The 16,827-nt window shown below is 38.0% G+C and overlaps 1 protein-coding gene across 6 annotated transcripts in view; it reads right to left on the reverse strand.

The window, feature by feature from the left end:
- The window catches only part of ZNF385B (zinc finger protein 385B), a 141,430-nt gene extending 125,086 nt beyond the window's left edge, over positions 1–16,344 (reverse strand). For 2 of the 6 annotated variants that reach the window (XM_054208654.1, XM_054208661.1), the window contains exon 1: positions 7,395–7,996. In XM_054208654.1, the coding sequence (XP_054064629.1) occupies positions 7,395–7,419 (25 nt within the window). In that variant the 5' untranslated portion in view covers positions 7,420–7,996. Of the gene's footprint in view, positions 1–7,394; positions 7,998–8,337; positions 8,474–16,041 lie in introns of those variants that run through there. The other 4 variants (XM_054208653.1, XM_054208656.1, XM_054208670.1 and 1 more) reach the window with 4 other exon arrangements.
- Positions 16,345–16,827: the final 483 nt, after the last annotated feature.

Consider the following 16,827-nt stretch of genomic DNA (forward strand, 5'->3'; position numbering starts at 1 on the left):
TAGAGAACTTAACAAAGCTTCTCTTCAAAAGAGGCTTCAGTAAAGGTGTCTGGAAACTTCACTTGAAAGAACAATAATAAAAATCAAATCATCTGACAAAAATATTGTTTATAAAGCTATTTATAACCTTTTGATTTTTTTTATTTAATAACATGCCTATTATGCATAAAATGGACTTCTGAGGATAAAAACCAGTTTGGTCCATTAAATTGTGTTTCTGAACACAGGTAAAAAGGTGAAGTACACCATATTTATTCAAATATTAGCCTCTTGCTATAAAGCGACACAAAATCCTTAAAAAAATTAAAATGTTTGTGCATTTCTTCAGAACTATTTTTCTGATGAACTGTGCTCTTCCTCAAAACAAATTTTCTCCACAAGGATGTCTCCACAAAAAATGTTTTAAACTAAAAACCAAAAAAACCCACCCCAAAATACACCACAGTATTCTCACTGTCTAGTCATCTGCCTCTTCAGCTATGATCAACTTCACTTCCAGTTTACAAACACCATTGATGGGGGCAAAACCCCGGGATGCTTCAGCATCCCCCACCTTCTGGGGCAGACTACTGCACTGCTGCACACCTTGCATTAGCTTCACTTTCTGCAGGCAGGAAAATAAGGGAACTGATCAAACTAACAGCCAGAAAGTGAAAAACAGAACAACAACAAAAAATAATCAAAATCCAGGGTGCACCTCCTCAAGCAGTATTTCTTTAGGCCTACCCCAAAAAATATCGTGTATTACTTTTCATCTTGATTTAATGCAACCTTTTTTAAGATGGAATTTTCAATAGACAGAAGTTGTATGTTCTTCTGCTCCAATTCAAACTCCTGTTCATGAACCATACGCAAAAAAACAGTGAACGCTTACACTAATGTTTAACCTTAGGTGCACGATTAATCATCACTGAAGTCTCAGATAAAGTGCACGTGTGAGGGGAGCTGGCCCTTGAAAGGTCTGGAACACCCTGACTCCAGCCATGTCGCTGTTTCATTTCATGCATCAGGATGCAGCAACGACTTCTGCTCCCACAAATTCCTTCCTCTTATTCTAATGTACTTCTTGAGTTAATTAGTACATCATACTTAAACTCTAAGCCAAATCTCTCCCTCTTCACCACCAAGCCCATTAACATCTTTCCAGCAAGCGAGCATGCGCATGAAAGAGAGCGGGAGGAGAGGACACGTGTTTAGGTTGCAGAGCACCTTCAAGAGCGTGGAAATCCCAAGGAGCTTTTATCTGTTCTTACAATAGCTCATTCTGGTTTGGCCCATTTCTCAGAAGGCTCCAGTAAACTTGGGCTTGATCAGTGAATAAATATCATGTTGTGAACAACATGATAGTTTTGGGTAAAAGCTGTTCAAACTATTTGACAAATATTTACAAACCCAGTATGTGTTTACAAATGTAAAGTTACAATTATACAGCTGTACTTAGCAAAACACGTATGAAATTATGTCAATTCAAAGAGGGTTTTTTTTGTAATTACTTAATAGTTTGGATACATATTTCAAACTAATCTTTGCATAAGTCATACTTTTCTCATTTTTACCACTTCTTCGCTGGTGGGTATCCTGATAGAGAGGAACAGGCTGTTTCTGCCTCTTAAATGAATAATTGTTAGTCAACTATATGAAGCACTAAGTACCCAACACTGACTATTTGCAACAAAAATCTAAAATTTCGGAATTCGTAAAGTATTTAAGCAAACAGCTTTGTCACCCAGGTATTCACAGGTGAGTATTTCTTTACAAAGCATAACCAGATTACAGACTTAATTCATTAGCTGCTGGTAAATTATTACTTCGTTGATTTGGATTTTAAGCTTCATTGATTGTCCAGTTGAGAAACATTATCTACAGAAGGATACCAACAGCATGGATACCATGCAATAACAATAACATCCAGAGTAGAAGTCTAGTATGCAATTAAGAGAACAATGTCAACTCAAATATCTTTTTTCCAGCAAAAGCAATCTGAAGTAATCTCTAAAACAAAGTCATTTGACTTGTTTGTTTTGAGGAAGGAGGAAAAAAAAAAAAAAGAAAGATATTTTTCCCTCAAAGGAGAAATTCTTATTAGAGAGGAAAAATTATTAAAATGAGCAAGTGTTTGCAAATGACAAACAAAATGAAGAAGGGACAACAATATTTTTACTTGTTTCTGCCAATTTTTTCCTTGTTTCTGTCAATAGTTATTAACAAAAAACTGGTACTACACCACTTTCATATAAGCATTCTTTATAATCACGTCTACAAAAAACCTGATGATGATTCATGATGATTTAATCCCCATCAAATAAACTTCTGGTGTTCCTGTTTTGGCTTTTCGGAAATTCTGTGCCCTGCTCACCAGCCAAAGTGACTGAAAAGCTTAAATCTTTTTTTTCAGAAGTAACCTGGGTACACAGGTGCTGAGCGCTATTTATGTTTCCTTAAAAAGAAGTTGCTACAATGATTACTCAGAGGATGGATTTTTAATATTCAGGACCTTACTAGAGACGTATCAGGCTTCAATGGTACCACTAACAAAGCTGGCCACAATACACTAATTGCAATTCCTAACAATAACCTTCAGTTCTTTCCAACTAGTCTGCTTCTCTTGATGAAGTGATTTCTGTGACTCTTTATCCAGATGTGCCACTCTAAAGCCTAGAAATCTTACTCACCTCTTTATTTTCTCCATGTTCCATCTAGTTGTGTTCTGCTGATAAAAAAAAAAAGCCTCCTTTTCTGTTCATATTTAAATGCTCAGTCCCAGAACTATGGTTTTATTCTACCTATTGTGAAACAAAGCATTTCAGGATGTGATTACTGCAAACACCCTAGGCTGAGTGAGAGGAGATGGCACATATGTGAAAATTTTGAATCCAGTTTGAGCATCAAGAGAGACAATTTTAAGGACTTCCTTCATGGATTTCTTCCCTTCCTCTCTCTGCTTCCCCTACTATGAAGTAACCTAAAGACAGAAAATGGAGGCCCCTGGGTGGAAGTCACAAACTTCCAGGCAATATGGTCTGATTTCTAATTATGTCATTACAGAATGCTTGAAGAGAGCAAAAGGGAAACCAGGACACTAGGGACCTGCTCCTTCTGTCTCTTCTACTACCTCAGTAAAAGTATAAATATTACCTAAGTGAAAAGCTAACAAAACAAAAAAATCCAAAAAAGGACACACAACAATAACCACAGAAGTCCCTAGACCTAGAAACATCCTTTAATCACCTGAACACAGATTACGTACACCATCCAGAGCAACTACATACAACTAACAAGTGGTATCACCAAACCCACCATATCACAAATTCTTGTCCAGGCACAAGTCTGACCCTTTCACAGGCTGCCTACCAGGAAAAGTTTTGTCCACTGAGCTCTCACGGTCATATCCTTTCCCTCAGGTAGCTCTTGTAACACACTATACAAATTTGAAAAATCTCAGTCCTTAAAGAAGCTGTATTTCTCTGTTCACAGAGTATTAAAAAAAGACTTCCTCATCTCCTCCTAAGATCTGCACTGCTCAATCACAGACAAAAAAAACTTTTTCAGCATAGGTCTTGGACCTACCCAGGGCTAAGGAATTTAGCCTTTCATTTGCTGTAACTGCTGGTGTTAATACAAAAGCACTCCTCTTACATCCATACAGATCAAAAAATACCCTGCTTTTCTCACTTCCAGAAAAAAATAAAAAATATCCTTAGAGGAACAAAAAAAGGGAAGTTACTCAGTTCATTTTCCCTTCAAAGACATGTTATGAGCACTGCTTAGAATTCTACAGAACAGAAAGCATATGAAAAAACACAATTTCTTGGCTGACATTCTGGGTGAGACCTACAGAACATCTCTGGCTCTTTAGTTTATAGTCAGGGAAAAACATATATAAACTCCAGCCTCAGCAGCAGGGCTTCAACAGGGCTGAACTACAGTTCTCAATTTACTCAGCTCCTCTGGCAGACATCATCAGTGACCTTCACTAAAAAAAGGCAAATTCAAGATTTCCACAAAGAGCTTGGCTAGACTCGGGACACAAAGTCAAGTGATCAGCATGGAATTGCTCACAACCCCGTACCACTTCCCCAGTCATTTTCTCCTTTTAGCTTACAGCATCCTCTTCTCCTTCAGAGTCTCCTTGTACGTAACCTTGCAGTAGTGAAGCAGCTATCCCCCAAACCCTCTCAAACTCCAAAAGATCACCATATATTAACACTGATGTCTTCTAAAATGGAAGAAATTCAAACTATGGTGCCACTTGATAATTGATAATCTGATATAGAAATGGCTCTTGGAAACAGGAGAGCTCCCCACCCAGGAAGGAAAGTTTTGTCCAGTGTAACAAACACACCAGATCTTCCTTCTTGCTTTACCTACCAGTGCGAAATGGCAGAAGGGGAAAAATGCAGAAATAAAGACACTTGGAAGAGGATGCAAGATCTTTGAAGCTGAAAGCACCTTACAGACAACAACATCTTGGAACAAAGGACTAGCCAGCTTGAAATGTGACAAGCTTGTATTCATAGCGATAAAAAGCATGGATAAAAAGAATCCCAAAAAGAATTAAAGGACAAGGAAAGGTATTCTAGCTCAAGCACTTAAAGAAATAAAACAAGTTTTATGTGTCATGGGAGTGACATATCACACATTGTTTTCCAAATGTTCAAAACAATATTTTCTGCCTGGTAGCCTTCAAACACACGCTGAAGAATAGCAAGCAAATTTATTCAAAGGTCCTAAAATGACAGAAATCTTTGTTTATTTCAAGCTTTATAAAAAACAAGCTGTCAGTCTGCATCTATTTCGTGACTACAGGATGATCCAAACAACACAGCTTTGAGAAAGGAGCTTTGTTGTAATGATGCCCTGCTGCACCTTCCAAGCGTCTTTGACAAAGAGCAGTAGCCTCCATAGCTGCTGCTTCTCTTCCTCCTCCATGATGATGGAATAACAAAAAATTGGTACACCAGCTTAAGTTTACTTCTTAAGTAAGCTTCTGGAAGCTACAGCCTCCAGCTTCTTTCCCAGGAAGGCATAAGAGTAGCTGGTCACAATCTCTCCTCAGCACTTCAGAGAAGAAACATTAACAGCTCTAGAGCCCACCACATGTTTCACACAAAATGCAATGTCAAATTTTGCCCCTTGCAGGCAGAACTGAGCAAAGCAGCAAATACTGTGTCATAAAAAAATGCTTATTGCAGGATCCAGTCAGAAGTATGGAGACCTATATTAAAAGCAACTCAATTTAAAATTATCTAATATACAAGAGAGATTAATGTAAACTGGACAAAGTAACCCAAGTGAAACCTAACAGTGCACAATGTTAACCACCTTAATCTTTCCCTACGGATAGCTGCTAGTGAGGAACAGTCAGCAATCTGGCAGAGTTAGAATGCCTTCTTCCAAGAATGAAACACAGATAAAAAAGTTGACTCATCAATTTATGAATTATATGTATTAAAGGAGATTTTACAAAGGTATTTACTAACAACTTATGTTGACTCCTATAGATTTCCAAAGAAAGAGCAACCTTTGGAATGTGTTCTAAAGTTGCTTTCTAAAAAGCATCTCCTGAATATTTAGGGTGCTTCATATACATTTTTCAAGTATATTTTGTCCTTGATCATTAAATAAGCACACAGAGCAAATTAGCTTCGAGGGATAGTAATTTTCCACGTCATGAGAAAAAGCTTATTGCAAAGCGATTATAAAACTCTTTATGAAGTCTAAAAAGGTGACAATGAATTTAGTAATTTTATGTTATGAATGACAAATGCATGCTTACAAATGTTATCTGAAAGAGTACAACAAAATAACTCTAAAATGCTATCAGAAATGTGAGTCTTTTAGGTTACTGGGGAGAATTTTACTTTATTAGGGTCTCCCTAGAATCCCCACTACAAACTGCATTTTTGTTGCCTTTTTTTTTTTTTTGACAGGGGGGTGCTGTTTGGGGTTTTTGTTTGTTTGTTTTTATCTCCAAAGAACACCTTAGCAGAAGCTATCAGCTTTGACAGAACACCAAAATTCTGGCACTGAACCATAAATTGACCATTACCATAAAAAGAACTGCTAAATGAGAAACCATGTGCTGAGTATAAAACTAATTTCATGCTTTCAAAAGCACACAGTGGCTTCTAGCAAGATAGTGGCCCTGGGACTTGGAAAGACAGATTGGCTAATACAAATGGTGTGTGTGCTCCTGATGCAGTCTGCTTAGCCAAGCTTTACATGTACTGGCAGTAAATGGAAATTCTCGAATCTTCTGTCAAACAAATACACACTTATCTATAACTTTAGAGCTGAAAGCTATAAAACAGCTGCCTCATAAATATATTTAGCAGGAAAACACATGAGCTGTCCTAGTTCCTCATAAAAAAAAAAACCCCCACAGCAGTCTTTACATAGTAAGCACAGAAATTCCTATAGCAAGCAAGAAAAACATTTTTAATAAAAGAAGGAAAGATGCTGAAAAATATTTATTAAAAAATTACTATCAGCAAATGCAAATATAATCATAGCAGGTCTCACCACAAACTAAACATATTAGCAGAACAGAAATGCTTAATAAGTAACTCAGTTGAACTATTTCTTTGTGTTCTGCTATAGGTGAAATTCTCGATAAAAAACTTTTTTTTTAAACACATAGGTACAAAGTCTATTTAGTTTGTGATAATGCTTCTTTTGAGCTTAAAGATTTACTACTAGAACTTCACGGGCTACCTTTAGCACACTACCTGTTCCCTTAAATAAAACTTACTGCACTAAATCTCAAATTTAACTGGTCAGGGAGAAGCAACAGTAATTTTATACCCTTCTCAAAGCAAGCTGTCAGTGCAAATGAATTACTGGAAGCTATCCTGGGCACGACAGGTCATAACTTTTAACAATGACAGGCATACGCAAGATGTCAAATCCAGTATATCCAATTTATTTCATTCTTTACTTTCTTAGTTCACCTGGAGAATCCGACAGCTCTTGTGTTTTATGTATCATTATAACTACACTTTGAGATTTAACAAGCCAGAAAGCAAGCTCTGGGAAGAGGTATTTAGTCACACTGTTAATTAGCTTCTTTCTCTAACAATAATACAGCATCACTGACATGTTCCAAAAACATTTAAAATGCATAGGAAGTCACCTACTGGAAAGATGCCCTCTGCAAACAGCAAGCAAGGAAAAGGAGCTTGCCACATATTTAGAGTTACTTTTAACACTGAAATAAGAAGAGAAGAAAAATATGCATTATATGCCTTGCCATTTTGTTATCCTTTCCAGTGGAATAACTAAAAACCAAATGACATGCACACAGAAATAATGCCAAACATGTAAGCATCCACTCTTAATATATCATATCACAAAGCAATTCAGTGAAGTTTAATAATAAAAAAAATCACGCTCACCTCTACTGGGAAGTCCACTCCACATTATGGCAATACTATTTAAGCAGCTTAAACAGCAAGCAAGTCACATAAACAAAACTTCCAGTATGTGACCAATATGATCTACGGTGCTACAGAGTCTTGGCTCCAGCCCTGATCATCTGTGTGACAGTACACTGTTATACCAGTGCAGCCTCAAACCTTCCCAGATGCCGGCTTATTGCATTGCTCATTGAAAATCCTTCACACGCTGGCAACATTTTAGGGAAGGACAAGCACACTCTGAGTCATTTGTAAAGAAAGCAAAGCAATTTCAGTTCTGTATCTTCATGCGTACTGAAACACAGAGCACTGTCAAAGTAGAAGTCTGAGGTGAATTTATGCTGTGAAACAGGCAACCCAAGCCTTCATTATCAATGCATGGAATCAGCTACAGTGATCAAATTCAAACAAACCATTAAAAAAAAAAAAAAAGGATATGATTATGAAAGGCTGTACAGATTCAGCTCCAAACCACACAGAACGAAGAATCATCTATCTAGACTGTGTAAATGTTAAAAATAGCTCTGTCTTTTCTACAACGAACACAAGACAGAGGAGAATCAGTAGCCTGTATTCTGATGAGGTTCATTATTGAAAAAAAAATCCAGCAATAAAAATTAACGATTCCTTACAGCTTTTCTAAATAAGATTAATTTACAATTATGCAAATGAAAAAATAAGTACTTTTTAACCACATAACAGACAAAGTCTCTTATACATAAACAAACAGGATATCTATTAAAGAGAAGAATAAATATTTGGATGAAAAATTTTAGAATACTAACCCAGCAAAGATCTGTACAGTCCAGCAGATTAAGTATTTGTACAAAAAAAAATATAAAAACATCAACAACTAAAAGCATGACATTACATGACCAATGCCTTCATCTTTCAAAAACAACAATAATTTTTCATTACTTACTATGAAAAATCTCCATGGCTTATTAAATTCATGCTCTTCCCACTCCCACACAGACTTCCCACTATGTAAATCTTTTTGTCTTTTCAGGTAGTTCATACGTTTTCTTTCCCAAAAAAGGTAAGAGGGCATGTGTCGCTGTGCACACTCACACCCACAGAGATACACAGTATAATAAGAATCAGATGTAATCACGAGTAGGTTAAGTTTGCAACGAAACAGAAAGACACAGGAGTTTTTATTCTAATACCTGCACAGTTATCCAAATATACTACTGTGTCATAAGACAACTATGAGAGAAATTTTGGCAGGATTGATCCCAGATGAGGATACTTACCATACAAGAGAGAGTATCTGATTTACTTTTGCAAGATAAAAATAATAAAAATATCTGACTTTATTTTTTTTTCAGTCATTTTTATACAGAAATCACTGTTGGAAACGTGCACTGAATAAAAATGACGACTCTGCATTTACTACTCCCTTTTCATCTCATCTGCCTACACCTGTAAACCGTGGATCACATCCTTCAGAGAGACAGTGAAGAAGCCCTTGCAACAACACAAACTCAACTCATTTCAGTAGCTCTCCAGACCATTGCCCGCCCTGTTTAAACGACAAGAGAGACCCCCCCCATGCCAACCTGAGCTGAAGATGTGTCATCTCCACTCCTGCAGCCATTCTCAGGTTGAAATCAGGGCTGGTGAGCAGCTGTATTTTTGGCCCTAGACTCTAGAATATCTGATGTCTTAAATGTTGGTTCTCTACCACAGCATAACTGCCCCTGACGACAGGTTAAACTCTCCAAGGAGGAATTTTGCAGAGTTTTCATATGAGAATATATTAATGAAAGCTAGTCGCAACGAGTGCCGACTGTGGTGGCCAATTTTCTTTTTGAAACCCTAGCCCGCTCCACCCAAAGCACCACCTGATATAAACTGGTTTTTTCAATACTAGCCACATACTCCATTTGTTTCCTTACAAATGTCATTCATGTGCTCCCCACCTCCAAGAGAATGTATTTGAGGCTACAAATTAATAATTGGTCTGATAACCTTTACTAACTTCAAAAAAGGTTGGTTTTCTTTTTGCCATTAGGGAATTTTTGAATGCTTTGGTCTAATGCAACTTGACAATTACTTAAAAACAACCAACCTCAATGAAACAATAATTTTCCTTTTTTTTTTTTTTTACTTGAAGACTACCAGTAAGTACACATATAATCTACTTATTATTTTTATGAATTTACCAGTACTTTCACAGTGCAGATACTTAAACACAGAACAAATTGTTATAGATACAGTCTGTAGTTATTAACAAACAAGAAACCACCTTTAATGCCAGCTCTGTCCCCTAATATTAACTCTCATCATCATCGTTTTGTAAGGAGCATCAAGTGCACCAAAACAATATAATAAAGCCCCTTAATTTCAGAGTAGCTAATCACGACTGCTGTAAAAGAAAAACAGCAATCACTTCTCAGAAATACATTTCATGTTGTAAGAAAAATGTTAACTCATGTTACATTACATATTTCTTAAATTGGGGAAGATAGTCAAGTGAGGGAAAGTATGTGGAACTGTCTACCAAATACATTCTCATTCAAAAAACCACTGAGTAAGAAAAGAAGCCAACACACCCCGTAGTGAGAAGCGAAAATACTCAGTTTCTCAACAACTCGCTATTTAAGTTGCATTACAAGAATGTAACTCTTAGTTATTTACTTATTATTATATTGGAGAAAGGTAATAGTTTTGCTTTTTATCAAGAGAGTCTAATCTTTTCCAAATAGACTAGCAATATAGGACAGCAAACTGGGGAGCACCTCCCTTTCACATGTGGGGCAGAAGGAGGAAGCCCCAAGATGTTGCTCCACTTTGTGCCCCCACGGCAGCAGCTTTTTTCCAAACTGCTTTCCAAAAGGTTGGGCTGTAGGCAGCAGATGTGGAAGGCAGAACAAGTGGTGACCTTCCACAAGTCTACAAAAGGTTTTGGATTAATACAAGAAAGAGTAAGCTCACAATGCTTTCTAATATCCTCCTCCTCTTCTCTAGAGTCTTCCACACCAATTCTACAGCTATGCACGCATTTACCAGGGCACAGCTCACAAACTTCTTCAAGATACTTTTGGTTGCTACTTAGCATTCCTCTGAGTACTTGGTAGAATAACTCATAAAGATCTTCTGTAATAAAAGTCAGATTATCCTTGTTCTTTTTTTTAGAAAAATTAAAGACAAACATTGATAAGGAATTTGAGGACCTAGATCAAGAGCCTTAAAGTAAGCAAAAATTCTGTTCTCCATTAAGTTGGCACAAAGCAGTCTTAGATGGCAACTAAGCTACCTGTCAGAAAGCTAGTGTCGGCCCAGCTAAGGATTCAAACTTACATACAAAGACCTCCATTTAGGATCAGATTCTTCTGACAATTAAAAGCCAAGGAAAAACTCCACTGAAATCCAAGTAATGCACTGCAGTTTCATTCTGTTGTAACAGACCATGGTTTAATCCTGCACTGACCTCGTCACCTGGCAAGGTAATTTCTTTACAGTTTCATTTAAAAAATAATTTAAAAAAAAAAATCTTCCTCATATGCAGCAGGCCAAAGGTGGGCATGTGGATTTAAGGCTAGCTGGAATATTTTCAGAATAATTTCTCAACATCTACCAGTAGTCAGTTTTACTTTTTGACAGAAAGACAAAGTCAAATGCTTAGAAAATAAATTATTAATCTAAATTAGATGTTTAAGAAGGTCCTTTTCATTTGACATAGCTGAAGACACTATTCACACTTCCTAACTCTACACATTTGGCAAACTAATATGCAAGTTAGTTATATAGTCCACGGATCCTTTGAGGGATAATTCTGAGCACTTCAATTGTAAGCCTCCCTGCCTCCATTAACTTGAAAGGCTGCCTAGACTGCCAATTTATGGCATTGCACAAGGAGACAAAGCCGTTCTAATCTCTCTTGCCAAAAGTAAAGAAAATCCACCTTCTCCATACTCTCTTGTTCTCCTCCCATGTCCAAGATTGCTGTTTTACCTTCTCCCTTGAACTAGCATTACCAGGCCCTTTCTGTGACCTGATTTAAATCATGAACACAACAGAAGTCTAGTCATTTACGTATTTATTTTGCTAGTTTAACAAACTCCTGGCTGTCATTGCTGTGAGCCAGATCACACGACTGTGCATTAATCATTTCTCAGGAAATCATCCTGTGATTATTTCCTCAGTATGACAGGGGAACCCATTAACTTGTAGGACTGTTTCCTACAAAGAGGCACAGCACAGGGGCCCACAGCATTTCCAAAACTGGCCTGCAAGGTCCGACATTTCGAGAGCAAAAAGGCAAAGCTGCTACCAGAGTACACTGCCAGAGGACTGACGTCCCAGTCTCACTTCCAGCCAAACCTGCAGACAGATCTTCAAACTGGCATTTATGAGTGGCATCTGGATCCTCAACCACATTTGCTGTTTAAAACACCCTAGGACCCAGGAGAAGTGATTTTGCTTTGCCCACTTCTAGAATTTGGGCACGTTCTGTAACAAAAATTAAACTACCCTACCCATTTCCAGGGATCTGTGAAATTTGGACTTTGATCGGTATTTCTAGTACACTCGCTGTTAAAACGGCAACAGCCGCTCCCATGTTGGCACCGGGGCAACGGAGAGGGAACCAGGACGCCCACCAGCAGGTACCACCCCAGGGAGCGAGCAATGAGAATTTGCGGAGCAAAATCCGTGTCGTCTCCAAACGAGAACCGGGAGGAATATAACAAAGTCATCCACAAAACTGGCCGCAGCAGCTATTAACAACCAACTGGCCGTTCTCCCCACAGATAGCTTGCTTAATAAAAAAGGCTTCAGAAAACCATAACGAGAGGCCGAACCAGGCAACAAACCCCACGGCGGCGGCTCCTCGGCTGGATCGCCCGGGCTGCAGCGCCACCTGGTGGGAGCCTGGCGGCCCCGCAGCCAGCGCTCCCTCCCGCCTGCGAAATGCTGCCCCCTCCTGCCTTTAGCTCCTAAACAATTAACTCATTAGCTAGCTGTTAGCGGACGAGGAGGCAAACAATCTTTAGCTAGTCAGGTTCGCGCCGTGCTCTCAAAACTGGTTCCTCCCCCTTTGAAGAGCAGATGCTTTAGCCCTTGTTTTCTGGGTGCAGGCAGCAGCAAGACACGCTGCCGAAAAGCTTTTAACAGGCCCACTCCAAAATACGTTTCCCCAAGGCTGCAAGAAACACCCTTTCTTTTCCTGCTTATAGGAAATAACTGACATAATTTCCAATTCAACCTGCAGAAGTAAATACACACTTATTTTCCTGGAACTTCATTTATTTCCTTCTGGCAGAAGCCTGGCCGTACATCAGGTATGCTTGGCACAAGGACAAGGATGGCCCTTGGGAACGGTCTCACTGACAAACTTCAGTCTAAGCTGTAGTAACACAGGATGGGTAGGAATGGTAATGAACAATCACTAACATAATCAATAGCCAAAGCTCTAACATCATGTGCAATATACTTTTCCAGTAGAATACTGTTTTCTTCACACACATAATTTTTAACACCAATCTAAAGAAAATGAAGAGTTCAACAAGTGGAGCAAATCACCAAAGCCTTCTAATTCAGTCAATTAAATTATTGATTTGATCAATATAAAGAAAAGCGACTGTAAACTTTATTTTATATGCAATTTTACTTGCTGTGAAGTAACTGAAATTGCAGGTACAGGTACAATAGCAAAATATCTTTTAGATTTCGGTAATGAGGTGGAAGAGCCAAAATAAACAAGAATCTATGTAAACAGAGTAGGCTTTTTAGAAAAATACGTTGCTAAATACATTTTGAAATTCTATGACAATCGTACACTTCCTCTAAATATAAAGAAGTAACTTTAAAGTTATCGCTAAAAAGATATTTAGACTTTAAAATATATAAAACTCCCTCATCTATACATTGTAGAGTATTGTTGCCAAGAACGGGAATACCACTTATTGAATCTTAGTAAACTTTTCAATAGTGGTACAAGGACCATTACCTATTACTGAAAGTTACAAACAACAAATTGAGGTTGTAACTGTGAAACCCTGTGGAAGTCAACAACTAAAAGGATGCTTTATAGCAACCTGAGGCCACCTGTCATAGGGAGGACCTCAGAAGAGAATGAATATCAAAATATGTCTCATGACTCCTTTGTGTTCATCCCCATTTGGAAGAAAGTCCACTAAGTGCCAAGGAGGCTGGAGCGATGGTGCACAGATCAGTTCTGTCACACAGGATCATGACAGTTCTGGCAGGTCTGTAATCCTCGTTTCCATACTGTCAATGAATGTGTACGGTCATGTATATTTTACAGTCACCTTATTCCCCAACAGGAATATTATTAATTTCACACTCATCTTATGGAGACAGAGGAAAACTCCAGCCACAGATTAGCAGGAACCTTTGCAGAAAGCTTCCTGAGGTGTGCTGAACTATTCCCTACCTGGATCATTAGAAGGGGATGTAGTTATAACTGTGAAGTATGAGAGGGTCTATTTGCTTCCTTCACACGTGGAATAAAGTCTGTTCACTGGTGAGGTGAGATGGATATAATTGTTCTCTTACCATCTGCACAGTTAATTCTGTTTACAATGTTAGCCAAAGAAATGGGAAAGGCAGGCTCCCATTACAAGGGGTGATAACACTCCAGAGGACATGGATTAAAGCTGAGCCTGGATAATGTCCATTTATAAGAAAATTAATTTCTACTTATTCTTGGAAAGTGTTCTTTTAGAAGTACGTTTCAGTAAATCTTGCTCCCATACTGGCTCTTAAGCAGTATATTAAATTGTCTATGCAACAATAATAACAATAAGCTGCCTATGCAAGGCATTTCTTTCTTTTAAATACTATGAAACCAACATCCTTCAGTTATGAAAACCGAATGCCTATTTCAATATGCATAACTAGTAAAAAACTAGAGTACAGTCTAATATAAACATCAGTGAACAGAAAGAAACATGAACTTTAACTCCTAAGCTATACAGCAACCCCAAAGCATGTTTTCCAGAAAAAAAACCTCAAAATATTCTTAGTATCAGAGCATTCTTTGAGCAATGGTGCCGGAGCATCGACTGCAATCCCCACGACTGACTGCAAAGATATCAGGTGCAGGGGTCCAGCTAACAAACAGCAACAGAAAACACACAGTGCAAACATTTCAAATTCGCAGAGGAATTTAAATTAACTTACAACGCCTCACAGCTATGAAGTTATTTTAAGAATGCACACAATTAAGTAATTTAGGTGTTATTCAGTAGGAATTTAATCTTTTGGACCACAGGCCTTACCCAAGTGATACCCTGTCACTCCTCGGTTCTAAACAAAACAATACCACAGACTTCAAGAAAAGTCAAATTCAGTTAACAAGTATTAAAAACCGGGGGGGGGGGGGGGGGGGGGGGGCGGGAAGAGGAAGCTTAACCCTTTAATGCCGTTTGACTGTCTTTATACAAAAAACAAAAACCCCAAAGCAAATCCCCTCATGTTATGTCATGGCTACTAAAAAAACTCTAATAAAATTAATAAAATTTTTTTCATGAAGACTGGGATCTGTTACTTCATCAATACCATGTGTTAATAAAGCAGCAACTTTTGCTTCTTCTAGACATAAAATGCTGCAAGTTTAAGGAATTATCTCAGAACCAGAAAAGATTACTTGCTATACTTGCTTGAGATGTAAAGAATACTTTTTAAGATCAACTTTTCTACAGAATGTCAAACCGCCATGAATTTTCTTTAACAAAATACATGGAAAGGAAGAAAGAAAGTCTCTATTTCAACTATCGGTAAAAACCACCCTTAAAGTGCTCTAACAAATTTTCTCCAATGCTGTTGGAACATCACAGAAAAACAATAATCCTGCAGCAAAATCCTTAAACTATGAACATCAAAGCAAGGGACCATATGGCATACCAGGACCCCTTAAAAAAAGGGAAGGAGAGTCACAACATCCTCACCCTTACAACCCTACAACATTGAATCATCTGTTCACTTTCTTATATGCATAGAGAAGAGAATACTACATTTTTTTTTCAGAATAGCTGTGAGCTGAGTCTAACACTGAAATAAAAAAAACCAAACAACTAACGAGAAAGCACATTATGCACTTTGCACCTTTACATTATGCACGTTAAATACGTTTTGCCCAAGCATTTGGTACCTTTGTTTTGCCCAGTGAGTAAAAAGTATTATTTCAAATTACTTCTCATTTGAATGAGAGTAATTAAAACCCAGACCACTGGAAGCAGAAACAATGAGAGGGCCAGGGCTGTAAATTCCAGCTCTCCTCCTCCTCTTCCCACCACTACACTTTCCTAAGTTTTTTCTGTTCCCATAGCATCCCTCCAGAACTTTGTTTTGGGAATAAAAGCAGATGACAAAAACAGATGACTATTTGAACCCACAACAGCTACTTTTAAAATAGACCATATCTCAACTACACAAGGCCCAACACAGCCATTAATCGTGCATTAATGCAATATTACCTTAATGCAAGTTGGCTTCACAGGAAAAGAAATACACAATTCTGAACAAGGCAAAATATTATTAACTACTAGTATTAATCTATATTAAGTTTAATGGTTATGTTGGGTGGGGAAAGTAGAGCTTAAAAGCTTCTTCAGATCTCCTGACCAAAATCCACCGTCTCGTAGTAATTATGTACCTGTGCTTGTACTTGCAAACAAAGTGCCAGGAGCTGTACTTGTAGGGAGCTTTCCATTATTAAGCTGCTTCACTCTTTTCAGGTGAGACTTCCCATTGTAATGAACTTGAGCTTGTGCTGCAGAGTTCAGCTGTATATTGCACACTTCGCAGAAGGAAAACAGTATCTTCTTTTTTTCTTTGCTTAATTGATAGTCCTGTCTGTCATTCCTCAGTCCTTTTTCTTCAAAGCCCCGTAGAACAACTGGTTGATTCATAATCCCATCTTCAAAGACGTGGTCAGGACTTAATGGACGCTTCATACCTACAAAGCAAACAGACAAAATTGTTACTAGAAGCCATGCTTAATACTAAATCAGCATTTTCTTTTTTAAAATGCTATACAACACAAACCAAAGACCTGTTCCAACAAATAAGGTTCCAAATTGCAGAGGCGTCACTTAATAGAGAAATACACGCATTTGTGACACACCGCAGAGCTCAGAAATAATAAGTTGGCAATACATCACAGTCTGTGCACAACAACAACTCACAACAACTCATTATTTTGTTCTGCAAGCTCTCTATTTTAAAGCAGGTTTATTACTGCATCTCTAGCATAGGTTAAGAGTATTTTCAGATTCATTTTCTCCACCTCACTAAACACTGGTTCCAGAGCTGTTCACTTTCCAATGCCCATAGCAGTACCCACTGCCCCAAATATAACTATTCAACAAAAAGGATGCTGACAGAGATGTTACTGAAACACTGGAAGGCAGCAGACTGTTCAAGTGAGACTAATGAATAC

The sequence above is a fragment of the Rissa tridactyla genome, chromosome 7 (genome assembly GCF_028500815.1).
Source record: "Rissa tridactyla isolate bRisTri1 chromosome 7, bRisTri1.patW.cur.20221130, whole genome shotgun sequence".
Taxonomy (NCBI): Eukaryota; Metazoa; Chordata; class Aves; order Charadriiformes; family Laridae; genus Rissa; species Rissa tridactyla.